The 21,369-nt window shown below is 54.0% G+C and overlaps 1 protein-coding gene across 1 annotated transcript in view; it reads right to left on the bottom strand.

Annotated features, from left to right (window-relative positions):
• ZAN (zonadhesin) overlaps positions 1 to 20,423 on the bottom strand; it is a 35,917-nt gene extending 15,494 nt beyond the window's left edge. The window contains 26 exon segments of the mRNA XM_070363098.1: positions 187 to 433; positions 704 to 849; positions 2,127 to 2,329; positions 3,390 to 3,559; positions 3,663 to 3,770; positions 4,128 to 4,271; positions 5,079 to 5,224; positions 5,422 to 5,546; positions 6,032 to 6,148; positions 6,309 to 6,450; positions 8,833 to 9,017; positions 9,748 to 9,916; positions 9,919 to 11,351; positions 12,219 to 12,303; positions 12,606 to 12,691; positions 12,694 to 12,876; positions 13,417 to 13,563; positions 13,655 to 13,733; positions 14,253 to 14,344; positions 14,667 to 14,831; positions 16,682 to 16,834; positions 17,858 to 17,945; positions 18,111 to 18,382; positions 18,559 to 18,705; positions 19,028 to 19,080; positions 20,347 to 20,423. Of these exon segments, the coding sequence (XP_070219199.1) occupies positions 187 to 433; positions 704 to 849; positions 2,127 to 2,329; positions 3,390 to 3,559; positions 3,663 to 3,770; positions 4,128 to 4,271; positions 5,079 to 5,224; positions 5,422 to 5,546; positions 6,032 to 6,148; positions 6,309 to 6,450; positions 8,833 to 9,017; positions 9,748 to 9,916; positions 9,919 to 11,351; positions 12,219 to 12,303; positions 12,606 to 12,691; positions 12,694 to 12,876; positions 13,417 to 13,563; positions 13,655 to 13,733; positions 14,253 to 14,344; positions 14,667 to 14,831; positions 16,682 to 16,834; positions 17,858 to 17,945; positions 18,111 to 18,382; positions 18,559 to 18,705; positions 19,028 to 19,080; positions 20,347 to 20,423 (4,962 nt within the window).
• Between the last annotated feature and the right edge of the window lie 946 nt (positions 20,424 to 21,369).

The following is a 21,369-nucleotide window of genomic DNA, read 5'->3' on the forward strand; positions in this document are numbered from 1 at the left end:
CAGGGACAGGATAACAACGGGGCAGAGACCAGGGAGCAGGTAGGGGGCAGGGCGGGGGATAGCGGGTGTGTCTCAGAAACTGAGGTTTCGGTGTCTGCCGGACAGGCATAACGGCAGGCAAGGGGGAAGGGCAGAGATGCCGCGTGGGCTGGGGGTGGGGCCGGGGAGGCGGGCGCAGGCACTCACCATGACCTTGCGGCCTTTGAGCATCCAGACTCTGATGCCGAAGGCCTGCACCTGGACGGCTTTGACGTAGGAGGCCTCCAAGTTTCCGCCGCGGAACTCGTTGGTGGCGCTCACAAAGAAGTAATTCTCCAGGGACTTCAACAAGCAAGGCCGGGTCAGGATGTAGGTGCAGGTGCCCATGAAGTGGTGCAGGGCTCCATCGAATGTCAGGTAGTGGGGATCCCCCCAGACAGTGCAGGTGGCGACCCTGGGCACCAGGAGACGGTGTTCAGGGATGCCGTCACCTTGATCTGCCATCTTGGCCAGTCCACGTGGTGATGGTACCCACGGCTCATCGGGGTGGTCGGTGAGGCGTGGAGAGGTCAAGGTCAGGGACTGCTCCAGCCTCACTGTCTGGGTTCTTAAAGGCGTTGTTTTGACTCTGGGCAATCACCCCCCAGCCCCTGCTTATACCCCAGCTCTCTGCTTTAGGACAGGACCATGCCTCCGCTCAAGGTCACTTGGGCAGCCCCCAGGCTCACCTTGAGGGTGGCAGCCATAGGTGCCATCCTGCTGACCGCACATCTCCTGGGCCTGGCACTGCCACGGCACACAGCGAGTTCTGTTGGTGCCCTCACAGATGCAGAGCTGTCTGCAGCCTGGCTTGAACCACCGCTCCCCTATCTGGAAGGAAAAGAAGTCGTCCCCTGGTCAGGATTTCCCTGATAGTCCAGTGGTTAAGAATCTGCCTTGCAATGCAGGAGAGAGACACAGGTTCAATCCCAGTTTGGGGAACAGAGATCCCACATGTGGCAAAGCAACTAAGCCTGTGTGTAGCAACTACAAAGCCTGTACACACTGGAGTATGGGCACCACAGCTAGAGTCAGTATGCCACCATGAATAGACAAACACGTGCTTTTTAAAAGAGAAAGTGATCTTAGCACTGCTATTCAGATCACTGCCTGCTCATTGGGAAGGCGTTCGTGTCATCCCAAAGCTCCAGGCTCAGCTCCATTCGCTTATTCATTCAGTCATTCCATTATTTGTCTGTCCACTGTTTCAACAGATAGTTATCATCTGCCTTGTGCCAGGCGTCAGGAATTCAGTAATGAACCAGATGGACGATGCCCCTGCCCTAACAGAACTCACAGTCCAGAGGGGACAGTCAACATGTAAACAACAGATCCCGTGCCCCAGCCCGTTATGTACCCAGAGGTGACCATCAGGGCACCCAGGGTGCTTCCTGCCATTGGCACTTGCTGCAAGAGTTTAGGGGTGCTTCTCAGGGTCCCATCAGGAGGGCTTCAAGGAGGAGGCAGCATTTCAACAGGATCTCAGAGGAGGAGAAGGTGGCTAACTCAGGTGGTGCCTGGGAGGCCGAGCAGGGGGAAAGGGGCTGCAAAGAAGGTGAAATTGAAAGAGTAAAATGGGGATAAGGAGTGTTCTGGGGCCAGCCTGGAACACAGCTCTGAGTAGGGGAGAGCCCCGTGGACATTAGGTGGGGGAGGGCTTGGATGGATCTCATCCTGAGGCCTTGCAAAGAAGGAAGAGAGGTTTCACAGATCAGGGCCAGCTCCAAGCACTGCCTCTGAGAAGATGGTTCGGATGGGGTCCAGGTAGCAACTGAGAAATGGACCCTCCATAGGCGAGAGAATGCGGGTGAGATGCAGACATGCCTCGGCTTTCAGAGGATGAGAAACAAGAGAAGTGACTCAGGGAAGTGATGGGCAGGGGAGACGGGAAGGGAGAGAACCGGGGGTCCCAGGTTCTGCTGGGGCCTGGGCTGACTCTGGGGAAAAGTACTGGAATTGAAGAAAGAAAAAGGGGAATTAGACCTAAGCGCTCCTCCTCCCGCTCCCCCACCCCCAGTCTCCTGCCCACCAGCTGGTCAGAGACTTCAGAACCCGCACAAGTGCCTTCTGGCTGCAGCACTGAGAGCGGCCCAGCCCCGGCGGCCCACCTTGAAGTAGCCGGCCGTGGGGTCGAGGCAGCCACACTCGGACCGGGGGACGCACTGGAGCCCGCTGAGGACGAAGCCCTGGTTGCACTCGCAGCCTTCCACGCAGCGGTTCTGGCAGGCCATGCCCAAGAATGTGGAATGGCAGGTGTCAGGGCACAGCTTGGCACACAGGGTGTATCTGCTGTTGGGTGGGCAGGCCAGCGCTGGTGGAGGGGCGGGGGGCACAGGTGAGGCAGGGTTGGGAGAAAAGGAAAGAGGTAGTTCCCAACCTGGAGCTCGGAAGGCCCATGGCCAGAGGCTTCAGCCCGATCTCCAGAAGAGAGGAACTGGGAGAAACCACCAAGGAGCTCAGCCTCCACCCCCTGGGCCTGGAGGGGACCTTGCAGGGAGGTGCCAAGAGGCAGGACCCCGGGAGCAGACCCACCAGGAGCCTCAGCAGCTCTGCTGTGTAGGCAGGCCCCAGGGGAGCAGTCAGAACCCATGTGGCCCCACCGAGGCGCTCAAGCAGGACCCCAGAGAGCTGGGCCAGGACTGGGAGCTGTGGGGCGCCCTCCCACCCAGCACTCTGCATTTAACGTGTATATTGCTCCACCTGGTGTGCATTCACACACATGTGCATTGCTCTCACACCCATACCCTCAGGCCATTGGGAAGGCTTTCTTTTTCTCTTTTTCTTTTTTAAAAAATCTTTTCCCAAAGAACTTTAATTAAGACTTTAACAGAAATAAAAAAGGTCAGAGTATACTCAAGGACCAGATCAGACGTAACAAAACCAAGCTGAACCCAGGGTGGAAATGCTGTTGTTGAGTCGCTAAGTCGTGTCTGACTCTTTGTGACCCCATGGACTGTAGCCCACCAGGCTCATCCGTCCATAGGAATCTCCAGGCAAGAACACTGGAGTGGGTTGCCATTCCCTTCTCCAGGGGATCTTCCAGACCCAGGGATCAAACCCAGGTCTCCTGCATTGCAGGCAGAATCTTTACCGTCTGAGCCACCAGGGAAGCCCTAGAGTGAAAATACTGCCTGGAAAATCCACAGCTGGGAGGAAACCCCGGGAAGCCTTCCTGAGTGTGCAGGTGACCGTGTGATTTTCTCAGGGGAGGTTTCCGACCCTGCGGATTTCCTGGTCCTTGTGTAGGGGTGAAGGGGTTCCACCTAGGCGCCAACCCCCCACCCCCCGGCCTGTGCCACCATTCTCAGAAGCCGCCAGCCCTCTGACGTGTGAGCGTGAAGAAAGGGATCCGGCATCTTCGCACGACTCACGGCAGAACTGGGGTCCCCTCCAGGGCTTCACTGCGTAGCCGGCTTCCTGGCAGGTCTCAGTCAAGGCCGACATGTGGGCACACAGTATCTGCTGCAGCCCCTGGAAGTTGCACATGTCAAGCTTGCAGTTGTGGAAGAAGGAAGAGACCTTGAGGTGAGGCAGGCAGGCCCTAGGGAGAGAGGCCAGGTCAGAAGGGATGAGAGGACAGAACCTCCTTCCTCCCATTTTGATGGGCCCGGGCATGGCCCCTCCTGCTCCTCCCCAATACGTACTGAAAGGCTCCGTTAGCGACCACGAGCCGTCCGCAGTGCTCCGGACTCGACAATGTGTTCTTCAAGTCAGTATCACAAGATGGGAGAGATGCCTGGTTCTCCTGGCACCTGGAAGAGACTCAACCCCACAAGCCCTAAGGACCGAGGCTCGCCTCCATCCCCTCCCGGCCCGGGCGGTCTCCCCGCTCTCGACGCCCCCTAGTGGACAACATCTGAACGCCAAGAGGTGGGAAAACGGGGCCCGCCAGCAGGAGGCGGGGCTGCTCAGAATCGCCTGGGCACCACAGATGGTGAGGGTGGGGTAAACGTGGTGGCAGGGAACTTCGCAGGCAACCAGATCTAGGAGAAAGACAGACGTGGGGGCATACAGAGAGCGCAGAACAGGAGTGATGCCGGCCAGGGTTCTTGGCTCCTCAAAGGGGCAAAGGAGCAGGAGGGCGGAGTAGGGGGCAGGGAGGTCCTCACGCCTGGTCCTCATCCTCCGAGATCTGCCAGCTGTGACCCAGCTCCTTCTCATCTCGTGCTGGTCTGCCATCCGGCTTCTGGTTGTCGTTGCTACTGTCGCCGTCGTAGTTGCCACAGAAACCACAGAGTTTGCTGGAGTAGGTGCTGCAGGGGGCGGAAAAGGAAGGGTGTTCGTGGAGAGTAAGGGTCTCCATCATCTGAGGGACCACAGAGGGGCGGTGGTCGGGGGAGGCCATGGGCAGAGGCGGGCTGTGCACCAAGAGGTGCAGACAGGGAACCAGGGCTCCACGCCAGGCACCAGGCGCACCATGACCTCCAGCTCTCGCCCTTAAGCTATCTTCACGTCTCCACTCCTCCCATTCTTCTGCTCACATCCCGTCTTCCAGTCATGGCAAACTTCTTGCTGGCTCTAAGACATTCCACTTTTCCCCTTGGAATTACTGTTCACTACTTTTTTTTTTTATTTAAAAATTTTTTTTTCAAATTTTTTTGCCTGTACCATGCAGCATGCAGGATCTTAGTCCCCCAACCAGGGATCAAACCTGTGCCCCATGCATTGGAAGTGCAAAGTCTTCCCTGGACCACCAGGGAAGCCTCCACTATTTCTGTCAATCTTTCTTTCCCTTGTTTGGCCATCTGGGGATCTACTCATCCTTGAAGACTGCAGTCAAGAGGCCACTGTTTTGAAGGCTCCCAAGGCTCATCAGCAACTCCTTCTAGAACATTCCCGAAGCCTTGTGTATATATCCTGCTATTATCCCACGGCCCTGAAAGCATTTCCTCCCCCTCCACAACCAAAAGGAGGCCTGCCGGTGGAGATAGGTGTTTCCTACCCATGACTGAGAATGAATGCCCTGGATGGCAGGGAAAGGGGGGATGGGAGAGTCCCCGAGAGGGAGGGAGAGGCAGAGTGGGAGGAGTGGTAGCCGCCTCACTGTGTCGCCCCCTCACCTGGGCACACGCACATACAGCTGCTGGTCACCATCCCATCTCACCCGCAGACCGAACGCCGTCTGCAGCTGCACAAACCGCCCGCTTGGAGTCAAGAAGACGCCTCCAGAAGGTATGGCCGGGAGGGTGACTCGCTGACCCCCAACCTGGAAGGTGGGGGTGGCCAAGGGAGGAGAGAGAGGAGAGACAGATCCAGGGGTCAAGGAGACCCCGCAGCTGACTCCCACAACCCCACGGCACACTCGTGACCTCTTCCGCTCCACATGGAACGCTCTAGGGGAGCTGGGCAGATGAGGCCCCCACCCGCAGCAGCCCCAGGGGGCTGCGTGGAGGATGGCCTTACCAGCGTGTGTCTGCCCTTGAGCAGGGTGATGGTGGTCTCAGACAGAGTCACAGAGACCTTGCTCAGGCAGGACACCCCCTCCAGGCCTCGCTGCTCATTCTTCACTGTTACCCTGAAAAACGGCTCTGGGCCAGGAGAATAGGGGTCAGGGGAGAAAGCCAGGGGGCTCGCTCATTCCAGAAGTATTTCTGAGCGCCCACAGAGGGGGGCGCAACCACAGAGGGGGTCGCCCCCACCTGACCCTGTGGGGATAAAGCCAGAGGGGAGGCAGGACCCCAGCAGGAGTGGGGGCGTCGTCCAGGACAGCCTGGGGCTGCGAGCCCCGAGAAGCCTTCCCCACCCCAGCCAAAGGGGGTTTCTGCTGCCAGGTACGCCCTCAGGCCAAGCAGGTCCAGGAAGCAACTGATGCCGAGAGGAGTCTTCACCTGCCTGCTCCCCATGGTCTGGTCCTGAGAAAGTCCTGCTTTGCAGATGGACATGTCATCCCTCGCTCTATAGTCAGTCCTCTCCCATCTTGCCCCGCCATACGCGCCCAGGCCCAGCTCTCCCAATCTCAGACTCCAGGGCCAGCCCGTGGGGACGGGGAAGGGAGGCATATGCAGGGTCTTACCTGTCGAGTTGCCACAGGGTTGGGCCAAGAGGTAGGTGCACTTGCCCATGAAGTTAAAGTACCTCCCGTCGAAGGTGAAGTAATGAGGGTCTCCATAGACGAAGCAGGTGGCAGTGCCTGCCGAGGGGACACGGGGGACGTGTGAAGCTGGGTTACCAGGCCAGGCACCATGGCCACCTCACCCACCTAGTGGTCTCAGCTCCCTTGGTCAAGGAAGGGATGGGGACCCCAGTGTCACACCCATGGGGACAGGCGGGGAGAGCATGAGGGGTCTCACCATAGGGGTGGCATCTGTACTGGCCATGCTTCAGTTGGCACACTGTGTTTGTCCCGCACTTATAGGGCTGGCACTCTATCTGACTGCCAGGCTGGCAGCGGCAACGTTCTGTGCAGTTGGGGCTGAACCACTCTGTCCCTGACTGAGAGCGAGGGGGCTGGGGTCACAAGGGTACCACTCCTGGGCAGACTGTTTCATCCCATGGTCTCATCCCCTCCTTCTGCAGACCTCGCCTTGTTCAGACTCCTCTCCCCATCGCCTAGCAGAGATTCCTGCTCGCCCCAGGCCCTTTGCACATGCTGTGTCGGAGCCTGTCCTCCTTCCCCCTATCTAAACCATTCCCATACAACCAGCAGAGTTCAGCTCAAGGGTTGCTATCTTCTCAGGAAGACCTTCCAGACCACCCTGACTAGCTGTGGGTACTTCTCCTTCCTAGGACTTAACACAACCACACTTTTTTTTTTTCACAACCACACTTTTATATTAATTTTTGTGATTATTTGATAAGCTCCCCCACACGGGAGTGTGTCTATCTTTACTCGCTATCTCAGCCCCAACGCATAGCACAGTGCCTGGCAAAGAGTTCTCATTTAATGAATACTTCCTTATGTTTCCCCCAGAATGTGAACCTGCCCTATTCATGGTGACCCCAACGCCAAGAGGGTTGAAGGTACCCAATTACGTTTATTGAATTTATAAGTGAACATAAATCTGTATGTGTTTCCCAGGGCAGAGGGAAAAGATGCCTAGCGCTGATGGTTCTGACATCAGGAGATGGTTCTATCCCAGCTACTGCTGAAGCTAATCCCAACACTGACACAGGGACACCCGGGAGACAGGTTAGGAGGGCTGGAGGAGGAAGTCACCCTCAAGGAGACAAGCAGGAACTCTGATGCTCCAGGGGAAGACCACCAGAGCTGAGAAGATGTACTATTCAATAATGAATAGCTGACTGCACTTTTATTTAATAGGTTGACTATATTTATCATAAATTGCTAACAATAATAATTAACATTTAAGTAACTGGTCTGTGTCGGGACCTAATTTCATCTTCACAGCAACCATATGAGGTAAAAAATTTTATTGTGCACATTTTATAGATATGGAAACAGATTTGAAGAGGTCAAGAGAGAACCTTGCCCAGGGTCACTCAGCAAACAAGTGCTGGAGCCAGGTTGCAGCTCAGATCAGCCTGACTCTCGGCGGCTCTATTTAATTAATATAATGGCCAGTAGCCCACGTCTGGCCACTGAGCTCTTCAAATGTAGCCAGTGCAGACTGACATGGCTCTAAGTGTGAAATACACATTGGATTTTGAAGACTTCATTGGAAAAAAAAAAAGTACGTAAACAATCTCATTAATAACTATTAATTACCTTTTGAAATAGGTAGATGACTGGAGTTAATTTAACCTGTTTCCTTGTACCTTTGTTTTTTTTCAAGATTTTTTTTTGATGTGGACCATTTTTAAAGTCTTTACTGAATTTGTTACAATATTCCTTTTTTATGTTTTGCTTTGGTTTTTTTTTTTTGGCCCCAAGGCTTGTGGGATCTTAGCTTCTTAACCAGGGATTGAACCTGCATCCCCCTGCATTGGAAGGTGAGTCTTAACCACTGGATCACCAGGGAAGCCCCATACTTTTTCTTAAGGTGGCTATCAGGACACGTAAGTGCCATATGAGGCTTGCCTCCGTCCCTTCTGGACAGCACTAGCCGGCAGGCAGCCTCCAGAGACTCTGGGGGCACCCGGGGGCAATCAACAAGGAGAGACAAGACTAGCATCACCTCTCCTTTGACGGATCCTATCAGAATCTGCAAATTCCTTGTTTGTTTGTTTTGTTTTGGCTACATCTCTCAGCTTTCGAGATCTTAGTTCCCCAATGAGGGATTGAACCCAGGGCCCTGGCAGTGAAAGTGCCGAGTTCTAACCACTAATTCCCTGCAAGTTCCTTTGGAAGAAGGTACTGGAATGCTTCATTCTGCCCTGAAAATGCCTGAATGTACTCAGTGTCCGGGGCTCTCTGTATACACAGGGACCCCTGACTTTCCTCAGGATGGAGATAAGGCCCCTGCAATACCTGGCTGGTCTAGGGTCTAGTGCGTCATGGCTGCCTGTACAGGATGGAGAAATACAAAAATTTCAAAGCTTCCAGGAGCACTGAGGACAGGGCCTCAGGACGGCAGGATCTTCCACACAACCTAGAGTCAGGCTGGGCCAAAGTGACTGCTTAGCAAATATTTATTGTGTGAAGAGAGTGACCATCAAAAAGCACACGCCGTGAGACTTCCCTGGCGGTCCAGTGGTTAAGACTCTGCGCCTCCACTGCAAGGATTGAGGGTTCAATCCCTGGCTGGGGAACTATGAATGAAAGACTCCAGTACCAGATCATCAATGCTCAAGAGCTGACCCCTTGAGAATGTCCCGTGGGTCCAAATTTATGCCATCTGGGGAGCAGGTGGCGCCAGACCCCAGGGGTTCGGCTCACAGTCCCCCTCTGGGGAAATGGACAGCCCCAGGTCTCACCTTGTAGTAATTTTCATTGTAGAAGCAATTACAGGAAGAGGCATTGATGCAGCGGGAGTCATGGAACAGAAAGCCTGAGTTGCAGACACAGCCAGGCTTGCAAAGGAGACCACAGGTGGGCTTGGGGCTCTGGCAGGACGCTGGGCAGGCACAGCGTTCATAGTGGGCATTCGGAGGGCACGTGGCTGAGGGGAAACCAGCCTCCATTAAACCCCCAGCTTTTCTCCTGTCTCCCCTCTACCCAGCAACCCCCGACCCTGCCACCATTCTTCTCCAGGAAGTAGGCCCATGTTACTCAGCCATTCAAAGGAAGGAAGTCCTGACACAAACCACAACCTGGATAAACCACAACCCTGACAACAACACATGCTGAGAAAAAAGAAGCCAGTCACAAAAGACCACCTATTACATGATTCCCAATATGAATTGTCCAGAACAGGCAAATCCAGAGAGACAGAAAGCAGGTTTGTGGTGGTCAGGGGCTGAGGGGTTGGGGGGCAGGGAACGCCCACTGATGGATATGGGCTTTCTTTTTGAGGTGATGCAAAATGTCCTGAAATGGAAAAGGGAGGGTGGTTGCACAATTTTATGAACACACTAAAACCACCAAATCATACATTTTGAAAGGATGAACTTTGACTGCAGTGAATTATATCTCAGTAAAAGGAGAAGCACTAGTAAGTCTAGGGGTTGGTTCACAACACCTACCCTACCATCCCCCACCTCACCCCACCCATCCCCCACCCCACCCCCACCATCCTTCTCAAGGTTGTCCTCATCTTTCTTTCTAAAGTCACCATGATTGGCTCCTCTTCCCTCTGAGACTGCGCTTTTCTACAGCATGTGTTTCCCCAGCCCTCTCTCCTCACCACTGTCTCTGACTTCCAGCTCTTTGTCCGAGGCTTCACCACGTACCGGGAGTAGGTCTCGGGGTTGTAGTGGTGGCTGGGGTCACAGGGGTCACGGAGGTACTTGGCTTCGTGAAGACTGTTGGCTGAGTGGGTACAAGAGCTGGGCTGGGCTGGGGTCTCATGGGAGGTGTGGGCCTTTCAGTGGGGACAGTGGGCTTTTCTGTGGGGATGGTGGTCTTTTTAGTGGGAATGGTGGTCTTTTGGTGGGGACAGTGGTTTTTTCTGTGGGAATGGTGGTCTTTTTAGTGGGAATGGTGGTCTTTTCAGTGGGAACAGTGGTTTTTTCTGTGGAGATGGTTGTTTCTTCAGTGGGAATGGTGGTCGTTTTGGTGGGGACAGTGGCTTTTTCTGTGGGAATGGTGGTCTTTTCAGTGGGAACAGTGGCTTTTTCTGTGGAGATGGTTTTTTTTTCAGTGGGAATGGTGGTCTTTTCTGTGGGGACAGTGACTTTTTCTGTGGAAATGGTTGTTTTTTCAGTGGGAATGGTGGTCTTTTCTGTGGGGACAGTGACTTTTTCTGTGGAGATGGTTGTTTTTTCAGTGGGAATGGTAGTCTTTTCTATGGGGACAGTGACTTTTTCCGTGGGGATGGTTGTTTTTTCTGTGGGAATGGTAGTCTTTTCTGTGGGGACAGTGACTTTTTCCGTGGGGATGGTTGTTTTTTCTGTGGGAATGGTAGTCTTTTCTGTGGGGACAGTGACTTTTTCTGTGGGGATGGTTGTTTTTTCTGTGGGAATGGTAGTCTTTTCTGTGGGGACAGTGACTTTTTCTGTGGGGATGGTTGTTTTTTCAGTGGGAATGGTGGTCTTTTCTGTGGGGACAGTGACTTTTTCTGTGGAAATGGTTGTTTTTTCTGTGGGAATGGTGGTCTTTTCTGTGGGGACCATGGGTTTTTCTGTGGGGATGGTTGTTTTTTCTGTGGGAATGGTAGTCTTTTCTGTGGGGACAGTGACTTTTTCTGTGGGGATGGTTGTTTTTTCAGTGGGAATGGTGGTCTTTTCTGTGGGGACAGTGACTTTTTCTGTGGGAATGGTGGTCTTTTCTGTGGAGACCATGGGTTTTTCTGTGGGGATGGTTGTTTTTTCAGTGGGGATGGTGGTCCTTTCAGTGGAGACTATGGGTTTTTCTGTAGGGACAGGGGGCCATTCACTAGGGAAAAGGGGCCATTCAGGTAGGAAGGTGGGTTCTTCAGTGAGGATGGTGGGTTTTTCTGTGAGGATAGTGGTCTTTTTAGCAGGAATGGTGGTCTTTTCAGTGGGGACAGTGGGCTTTTCTGTGGGGATGGTGGTCTTTTTAGTGGGAATGGTGGTCTTTTCGGTGGGGACAGTGGGCTTTTCTGTGGGGATGGTGGGCCCTTCCGGAAGGAAGGTGGGTTCTTCAGGGAGGATGGTGGGCTTTTCTGTGGGAACTGTAGGTCTTTCTGTGGGAACAGTCAGCTTTTCTGCGGTAACCACAGGCTTTTCTGTGGGGACAGTGGGTGTTTCACTGGGGACAGTTGGTTTTTCTGTGGCGGCCACAGGTTTTTCTGTGGGGATAGGGGATATTTCACTGGACGTGGTGGATGTTTCTTCAGGGGTCACAGGGGTTTCAGAAGGGCCAGTAGGGGGACCTAGAGGTTTGGGAGGGAGCACTGTAGATGCTGGTCCTGCAAAGAAAAACAATTCCTGGAGTTTAGTCAATATCACACCACCCCCATCTTGACCCCCATCTAATTGGAGTGGGTAACTTTGTTGCACCCCTTCTAATCCCTACCCAATCTCCACTCACTCAACACTCAACAAAAACTGCCCCTAACATATGTCTGCTCTTGTGCTGGGTTCAGGAAACGAAACAAATGGGAGCCTTCCCTTCAGGCTCACCATTCACTAGGTAAGGGGGTCCAACCACAGAAATCCATGGCACCAAAGTCACATTCATTCAAGCAAGCATTCCAATGGGGCCGGGAAGGTACAGGTGGGCAGAACACAGAAGACAAAGCTTGGTGAGGCCTCAGACACAAAAATAGTCGCTCAGTTGTGTCCGACTCTTTGTGACCCCATGGACTGCAGCTCACAAAGCTCCTCCGTCCATGGAATTCTTCAGGCAAGAATACTGGAGTGGGTAGCCTATCCCTTCTCCAGGGGATCTTCCTGACTCAGGGATTGAACCTGGGCCTCCTGCATTGCAGGTGGATTCTTTACCAGCTGAGCCACCAGGACACAAAAGAGGACTTATATTTTAACACATTACTGAAAGGGTTAGCGGGAATCGGGGGGTGGCGGGGGGCGGTGTTGGTGTTTGCAGAAATGAATGCCTGTGGCCAGCAATTTGTTATGTAAGTGAATATGGAAACGTCTCCAGTCAGTAATGTTCGGGTGACAGAGGACGCATTCATAAGTCTCTGATCAGTAAGTTGTGAACAGCGTGTGCAGAGAAGCCCAAGTGCTGTTCATCTCAGAGCGTGGCCCCCTTTCCGGGGCCTGGGGTCCTGTCTTACCTTGACAGGTCCCCTGACCGATGAAGATGAAACCCAAAGCAACGACGAAGGCAGCGTGGGAGCCCCTCTCGACCTCAAACATCAGCTGAAGGTCCGAGGGAGAAAAAAACAAGAGAAAAATAGAAGTGAAGGCCTGGCAAGGTGGCGACTCTCTTGGCAGAGGGTCTGTCTTCCACCAAGATGTTGCCTTATTCTGGCCTCAACAGCGCAATGCGGGCCCTGGCCTTCCCAGAGGCTGGAGAGCCTGGTGGGTTCAGAGTGCCCTCTGCTCCGCCCTTCCTCCAGAGATCCATCCTCACAGTCCTGGTGGTGCTCCCGAGCCCCAGCCGTTCACCCCCTCTCCAGCCCGGCAGCAACACTCATACAGTGACTCTCCCTGTTTCTCACCTGCATAGGTTGTTGATGTCCCGAAGGGATGGTCATGGAGTCGTTCAGCCAGTCAGGGCCCTGAGACCCAACTCGTTCCCAGAGAGAACTTGGGGGCTGCCCGCAGGGCTCCCCAGCAGAAGCCTGAGCTTCGTGCCCTTTCCACGGCCATCCATGTGGTAGGTGAAGGCCACACAGATGGCACCCGGGGCACAGAAGGGCCGGCTCACCAGTTTGTAAGACTGGCCTTCCTGGGAGAACTTGTTAGCCTCAAGGTAGACGAAGTGACTTTCTGGGCATAAGAAGGGAACGGGCAAGGTGAGAAGCTGCCCCTGGACGAGGCCTGCGCTTTCCTGAGCGACACCTTGCTTTCCAAATAGGGGTGAGACACAAACACCCACACTCCCCACATTGCAGCTGGCATTTTTGTTTGTTTGTTGTTTTGTTTTGTTTCCTGCTGTTTGCTGACTTCTCACTGGAAGAAGGCATGATCAGAAAGAAAGGGAAAACCAAACCAGCAGCCCAGATTCCTGTACTGGCTACATCAGTAAATGTCTTGACCGAAAATGACAGTGGATTCTGAGGCCTTGGGCTCAATGAGAAATGCGATGCCTGGATTTTTTAGGGGGTTTTCAAGTGAACCCAGAACATAATAATCCTCAACTCATTCTACCTGTGTTGCCTCCAGAGCTCTGGCCCCATGACCGCTTTCCAGTAAACACCCCCTGGTTGATCCTCACCACCTACATCTGGTGTCAGTCACACCAGCCCGCCCACTAGCTGTGAGCAGATTCAGGAACTCGTTGCCTTGAGGGCTTCTCCATCTCCTCACCTCCACTGAGGGCGATTCCGAAGGGACCTGTGCCATGGATGAGCGTATTTGCACTTCCCTGGGTCCAGCGTCCGCCATCCTGTAATACCTGGACCCAGTCACAGAAGGGGTGGTCCTTGTCTTCAAAGTCACACTGAGGAAAGCTCTCTGGGGGATCAGAATGGGAGGTCCGAGAAATCTGTGCCATGCTCTCTGTTCCCTCCTCAACCCCTACCCCTGTTCTCCGAGCCCCTCTCACCCCCACAGGGAGCAATGCTGATTGCATCCACGGCCACCGCTGGCTCTGGGATCTTGGCAAACACGCCCATCAAGGTGAACTGAAGAGAGAGGGAGAAGGGGCCGGGAGTGAGAAAACAGCATAAATGCTCTGTGCTTAGTCGCTCAGTTGTGTCCAGCTCTGTGACCCCATAGGCTGTAGCTTGCCAGGTTCCTCTGTCCATAGGGATTCCTCAGGCAAGAATACTGGAGTGAGTTGCCATGCTCTCCTCCAGGGGATCTTCCCAACCCAGGGATTGAACCCAGGTCTCCTGCATTGCAGGTGGATTCTTTACTATCTGAACCAACAGGGAAGCCCAAGAATACTGGAGTGGGTAGCCTATCCCTTCTTCAGGGGATCTTCCCAACCCAGGGATCGAACTGGGCTCTCCTGCACTGCAGGCGGATTCTTTACCAGCTGAGCTTCCAGGGAAGCCCTGCCTGAAAGCTCTGCCCCCTCCATCTGGTTTTACTCTATGCAGGGACCCAGGCACCCGGCTTCCAGGGCCCAGACTCTCAATCCATGTCAATATCAAGCATGCTTCCCATAAAAGGAGACCTGATCCCTCGCTGCTCTATACCTGAATCTGTCCCTGGCCTGTGTAATTGACAGAGACAGGCTGCCAGTTGGGTCCAGGTTGTCCTGAGAAAATGGTGTGTTTCCGGATGCTGCCTACAATGGAAGGAACCCAAGAGAGCCATGAGATGAAGGGGGCTGGGAAATGACATCACACCGGTACTCAGAAGGATGAGTAGCTGAGGGAATACCTGGAGTAGGTTCTCAGCACATCCTTTTCTCTCACTCTCCTGGTTTTTTAAAATCTATTTTTCCAGAAGCCCATGCCTTTCTCGCTCCCAAATTCCACCCCACAGAATCATCTTGCCAGTATCTCAGATTTCCCCGGACCCTGGGGGATGCCCCCCGTTTCCTCGTTAACCCAACCCTGAGAAAAGAGCCCAGGACAGTGTGAATCCTGGGACGCTGTCATTCTCACCCAAGACAGATGCATAGGCCGTGAAGCCTGCACCGGGAGACCGGCCACGGAGGAGGTAGTGAAAGGAGAGACTCAGGCAGCCGGAGGACTGGATCAGGGGGCTCAGGAGGACAGATTTCTGACTCGCTTTTGCATTCTTGGGGTCCAGGAGCATGTAATAGCCATCTGGGGAGGAAAAGATCAGTAAAGTGGAGAGTGACCCAGGGCTAGGGGCTGCAGGGGCAGGGAGCCTGGCCCTGGGGAGCTTTAACAGCTGCCAAGGATAAGCCAGCACCAAGGTGAGCCTACACCCATCACACGAATGGCTGAGGCCTTGGGTTCTTCCAGAAATGCTTGGCAGGTTGGGATGAGGACACAGGAAACGCGGCATCTTGTCAGAAGCAACAGTCAGAGACTTGTCCTTTGGATTCTGATGTTTGAGGTCCCCTCAGAGTCACATCCTCTTCCTTTTCTTCAGCCACTGGATGTAAGTGACTCACACAGCGTGGTGAGAGTGCAGGTATGATGCTGACTGATGGGGATGTCCCCACCCAGCCACCCACCCCCACCAGCCCACCAGCTCAGGCAGCCAATCAGCCTGGACCTCGCTCCGTGATGCAACTGGTAATAGCCTGGAAGCTGAGCTGCAGGAGGGGGGTGCCACGGAGGGGTGTGGATTAAGGAGGCATGTGTCACGACACCCAAAGACGTCTACCTGGAGAGCACGCTTGGCCCAGGGAGCCCCCGAAAAAGGTGAGCTTTGTAGAGGAGAGAAGAAGGCTGAAATGGAGAGAATGGCAGGAAGCGAGCCTGAGAAAAGAAAGGAGCCAACAGGGAAGGAGGAGGGAAGGGGTAAAAGGGCGAAAGAAAGCAACAAGTGTTGATCCTGGGACGTCTAAGAAGTGGAGGAGGAGAAGGGAAGAACCATGGGAAAACATAAGGGAGCAAGGTGGAAAAGGAGGAGAGAAGAAACGGAAGATAACATTTGCTGAAACTGCTGGGCGTGAGGTGCAGTGCTAAACGCTGAGGGAGATGTAGAGCTGGGCTGGCCCTGCTCTCCAGGGTCTTAGTATGAAGGTGAGGTGGGGTTTTCTCCAAGTCTTTCTAGAAGGCAAACCTCAGGCAGCAGAAAAGATCAGAGGAGGGGATCACAGGGAAGGATGGAGAAGAATGGACTCTGCCCTTGCCCTGTCCCTTCAGTGGATTCTCATGCAAAAACAAGCTGGTGACCCTTTGAAATGTAAGAGCAGACCACGCCCCTGCTCCTGCAATGGCCCCCGCATCCATGGAGAATGCAAGCCACCGTCAGTCCTGACAATGGCCTTCAAAGGTCCAAGCGGTCTGAACCTCCGAGGACCCATCTGGGCTCATCTTCTCTATCCCAGGCATGTGGCTCCTTGCTGTGCTTCAACACCCACCCCCCAATCCACTGCCCCCTCAGGGTCTTTGCAAGGCTGGCCCCTTTGCTTAGAACGTTCTTCCCCTCGATAATTTCGTGCCCCTCTCCCTCACCTCCTAAAAGTTTGTGCTCAAACATGACCTCTACAAGACCTCCTCTGACCACCCTATTTAAAACTTACATCCCAGCCTACCCTGCTCCCAATCTCCTTACTCTGTTCAACCTTTTTTTCCCCTGATAGTACTGGTCATCTTATAACTGTATAATTTACTTCTTCATTGTTTCAGGAACTGTCCCCCCGTCTCCTCCCACACCACCCTCTGGTGTGGGACAGTACCTGGCACATCATAGGTGCTCAATAAATGTTTGTTGGATGAATGAAGAAGGAAGGGTGACGGGGAAAAGAGGTGAGGAGAGGGTGGTGTTGGCTCTGCCGGGTAGAGCTTTGGGGGTGGCAATGGCGGGGAGCTGGCTGGGCACTTAGAGTTTGCTTTCTGCCCTGTAACTTAAGCTGATGGATGTTGGAGGTAACTCCATCCCAAGGGAGTTACTGTAGGGGGTCAGGCAGGCATTGTAAATGCCCGCAGAGGTCTCTAGAAGCTCAAAGTCAGAGGACAGAAGCGTGGCCATTACTCACCCCCAGGGCTAGAGAAGTCTCCCTCAGGCCCCACGTCCTGCACCCCCGTCGGCCCCTTCTTCTGGACCCACTTGGCCCCAGAGGCTGTCGAGATCCAGCTCCAGCCGCAGAGATCTTTTAGAGTGTCAAAGTTGCACGTCTGCATCATGCAGACTGAGAGGAAAGAAAGGAGGAAGGAGGCAGTTCAGAAAAGTATGCCTCAGACGCAACATCACGAATCAGCTATACCCCCGATGTGTGTGCGCACATGCTCAGTCCCTTCAGTCGTGTCTGACTCTGCGACCCCGTGGACTACAGCCCGCCAGGTTCCTCTGTCCATGGGATTCTCCAGGCAAGAATACTGGAGTGGGTTGCCATGCCCTCCTCCAGGGGATCTTCCCGACCCAGGTATCGAACCCATGTCTCTTACATCTCCTGCATCGGCAGGTGGGTTCTTTACCACTAGTGCCCCCTGGGAAAGTCCAATACTCCCATATAAAATAAAAATTAAAAAAAAAAAAAGAGAGAGAAAAAAGATTGCCTCAGTCTGGAGTCAGACTCCTGAGTCCCAACCTGGGTCCTGATGTTACCACTGCTGGCTTGCCAGGCAGATTCGGTCCTGCTCCCCAGCAGCTGTGTTCCCGCCACAGGTTACTTAAGCCATCCAAGCCTCAGTTTCCCCATCAATAAACTGGGAGCAAGAGCACCGGCCTGTTGTAAGTTACATCATGTGCAGGAGCGTCTCGCACAGTGCCTGTGCTCAGTAAGTGTTAGTTCCTTGCATGCACCTTCTGGAATATTCTTTCCTTTGAATCTAGTCCCCTCGAATCTCAAACATGAGCTTAGAGGGCCAATTGTGAACAGATCTCAGGTATTAATTACAGCCAGTTTGACCAGACACCCATGTTTGTCAGAGACTGGTTTCCTGGGATGCAGGACTTTTTGCTAACATAGGCACAGCCCCAGGCAAACCAGAAAGGCCAGTCACTTTAGGACAGGTGTCGCCCCAGTTATGTGTTTCAGGAGAACCTGTCTTCAGACGTGGCAGCTTCAGGAATCAGGTGTGGGGTGTGGAGGTAGATGGAAGCAAGTCGCCCTAAGCCTGGGAGAAGCCAGGGTCACAGTCCCTGAGCGAGTCCTGCCACCTGGGCACCTGCACAAAGGGTGGGGGGAGAGAGGAGGCGGGCGTGGGCTCACCCCGATTGCAGGAGCCCCGATGGATGGAGATAGCGTCCAGAGCGATGTCCAGATAAGTCGTGCTGCCCCACACGCCTTCGAATGTCAGCTGCGGGAGGGAGGAGGGGGCCATCCACCCCGTGAGCCTCTTTCCTTCGGGCTCCCACTTTCCTGCCCGAATTCAGAAGCTCCCCCAACCCCCGTGCCCCGTCCTGGACCCCCCGCCCAACACCCAGATTCCCACGGGGACCCCAGACTCTGCCTGCGGCCTCACCCGGCTGGGCAGGACGAGCCCCAGAGGCACCGTGACAGCGGTGGGGATCCAGGAAGGGCTTTGCGTGTTCACGTGTTTCCACAGCAGGTTGGGGTGCTTGCCCTTGGCGCCTGAGGCCAGCCACAGCTTGAGTTGGGCACCCCACGACAGCCCAAACATGAAGTAGGCGAAGCGCACGCAGAGGGGGCCCTGCTCCCATATAGGGGGGCTTCGCAGGCGGGCCACCCCGCCCGGGTGGAAGGCGCTGGAGTCCATGTGCAGGTAGTAGCCCTCTGGGGGAGGCAGAGCCCTGAATGGTGAAGCCTTGCCCACTCCCACCCCACCCCCACCAAGGGCTGCCCCCCAGCCCCTTCCCAGAGCCCTAGCACCCACTTCCGGCCAGCTCCCTGCACCCAGATCTGCCCGTGTCCACCTTCCAGCTGCCTCCCTAAACCTTCAGCCTCCTCACCTCCACTGGGGTACCCCCCGGGAGGGGCAGTGCCGCTGGCGAGGAAGGGCCTGCTTTCTCGAGTCCAGTCTCCATCGTCTTTAGTCGCTTGGCTCCAATCACAGAGGGGTCTGGAGTCATCCTCAAAATCACACTGGGTGAGAATGGCTGGGGAGAGGAGAGGGGAGCCTGCATGCAGAGCCAACCCCAGGGTGTGTGTGGGGGTGGGCAGGATGTCTAGGTCGGGGGTGGCAATCTGAGGTCCCAGGCAGGCAGGCTTGTCTAGGCAGCCTCTTCCCATGCTGTTTGCATGTGAACCTTTCAGGCAAGGCTTGTTCTCGGCTCCTCCCCGGATCCCTCCACTCTCCATCCTCTGAGGGTTGCCCTTCACATATTTATTACGTATTTATGTCACCGCAGGGCCGAGGGCACCTGAGGTGGCCACCCCTGGGAGGGACAGGAGGCTGAGCAGCCCCAGGTGTCAACTCACAGTTTTCCCGCGAGCTGCGAGCAAGGGGCTTCCAGTCTGGAGGCTTCTCTTTCCTTGGTGTTGATTTGGAAAGAGAGAGAAAGGGGGAAAAAAATGTAGTTCTCATCATTACCAAGAACTGCTGAGCCTCCACGATTATGAGCTTTCCGGAAGTTTGTTCCTTTCTTTTTATCCATATTGTATCAATGGGTATTCAGGGAACATACACTTACTTGAGGGTTTTCAAAAAGGTCACTCACAGCCTTCTCACCTTGTCATCTGTCTCCTGAAAAGCATCTCCCCTCCAAGTCCCTCATGTCCCCTCTGGCTCCCTCTACCCCCTGTGCCCTGGATGTCACGCGTGGTTCTCTAACATGAGAAGAGCCAGTTTCTCTGTGCAGGAATTTTGAGAGTTTGAGAGTTTACATCTGAGAGTTTACATCGGAGGCATCTCTTTCTTTCAGGTCGAGGTTTTCCTGTGCTGTTGCCCAAGTTTTCTTCACGGAGTAGGGACCATATGGGTCTGGTGTTGCCAGATGCGTGGTGGGGACGGTCCTGCCCTGACTGAACACACAGACCAGTGACCCTTACAGATTCCACAGAGAAGCCAGTGGCCTTTCCCAGGTGGCGTGGGCCACGTAGAACAGCTGTTTGTTTTAGTAATTCAAGTCCTGCTTGTTCACATCCCTTCAAACATGGAACTTCCCGGTGGTTTAGTGGCTAAGAATCTGCGTTTCAATGCAGGGGACTAGGGTTCGATCCCTGGTTGGGGAAATAGATCCCACATGCCGTGGGGCAACCATGCCTGCGTGCAGCAACGACCAAGTCCACATGCCACAGTGACTGAGCCCACATGACGCAATGAAAATCCCGAGTGCCACAACTAAGACCCAACACAGCCAAATGGATAAATGTTAAAAAAAAAAAATCCTCTCAAACAAGCTCCAGGACACCAAGCCATCCATCACCTGTTGCTGCTTCCTACTTGCTGTGTCTCTGTCCACTGGCTCTGCCCTGGGTTTTGTCCATTTTCTGAGAACCCACCCTCTCTGTCCTCCCCTGCCACCCCCAGACCCGTCTCCCGAGCTCTGCACCTCCTCCCTGTCCCCTCACACTTCACCTCTGTCCTGCTTCTGCTCAGCGGCTCACACCCCCAGGTCCAGGCTCAGCAGGCTGCAGGGCCCCGCCTGCTTCTGTTCCGAGCCTCCTAACATCCATCAGGGGGTCCCTCCTTCCTCCCCGGGGCCACACCATTCATCACCAGCCCGCTTGTCCTTTCCAGCTTTGCCCCTCGTTCTCTTCCTCAGAGGCACCCCCAATACCCCCTGAGCCCAGCTTACCGGGTTGGGGCAGGCATGTGGTCCTGGCCCCAGGCAGCCCCCAGGAGCAGCACCAGAGTCCAGACTGGAGGAGCCATGAGGGACCTCAGAGGCGGCTCTCGGGGAGAGGAGGAAGCCAGAGTGAGGAGCCCAGGCCACCTTATCCCCCCCTGCCCCTCCTCGCTTGGCGTCCTTCTGAGGAAGCCATGAAAACTGCACAGAGAACACAAGAATGCTCTGGGAAATGAAAACTACGAGAACCGAAGCCTAAACCCTTACAGAAGAGTTAAACGTTGAAATCAAGAGAAATAAAATAAGAACGAGAGAGGGAAAGAAAGAGAGGGAGAAAAGCGAGAGAGAGACTCAGTCCAGGATGACTGACATTCAGCCAGGAGAGTCCAGAAAAGAAATAACAAAGGAAAAGAAATTACTTAAGAAAAAACACAGAAGAAGATTCCCCAGAACTGACAAATGAGTCTCTTGATTAAAAGGGGTCCATTCCGACAAATGCAAAGAGACCCATGAAAGGTGTGTCATGAAATCTCAGACTGTCAGGGCTGAAGAGAACATTCCCAAACACTTTCAGACAGAAAAAAGCAGGTCACGTACTAAAGATCAGGAATCAGCATGGCACCAGAATTTTCAATAGTAACCATGGATTCTGAGATCCAGTGGAACACTGTCTGCAGAATTCCAACCATTTCAAACCTAAAGTTCTACACAGCTGGCAACAGGGGCGAAGGCAACAGAAAGATGGAGTGAAGTGAGGACTGAAAATGCTTCTTGGCAAAGAATTGAAAAAGACAAGTCACAGAGGAAGACCTACAAGGAGCCAGGAAACATTGGAAAAGAGGTTCTGCTTCCGTTGTCATAAGGGAAATGCTGATCAAGACTACAATTTTCATGTTGGCAACAGTTCAAAGGATTGAAGCATTGAGCGTTGGTCACGGTACAGGTACTGTACACACTGAAATACATTGATGCTAAGACTATGTTCGAGAAAGCGTCTTAGAAGGTAATTTGACAATGACTATTCAACTTTCA

Source organism: Bos mutus, chromosome 25 (assembly GCF_027580195.1).
Source record: "Bos mutus isolate GX-2022 chromosome 25, NWIPB_WYAK_1.1, whole genome shotgun sequence".
NCBI lineage: Eukaryota > Metazoa > Chordata > Mammalia > Artiodactyla > Bovidae > Bos > Bos mutus.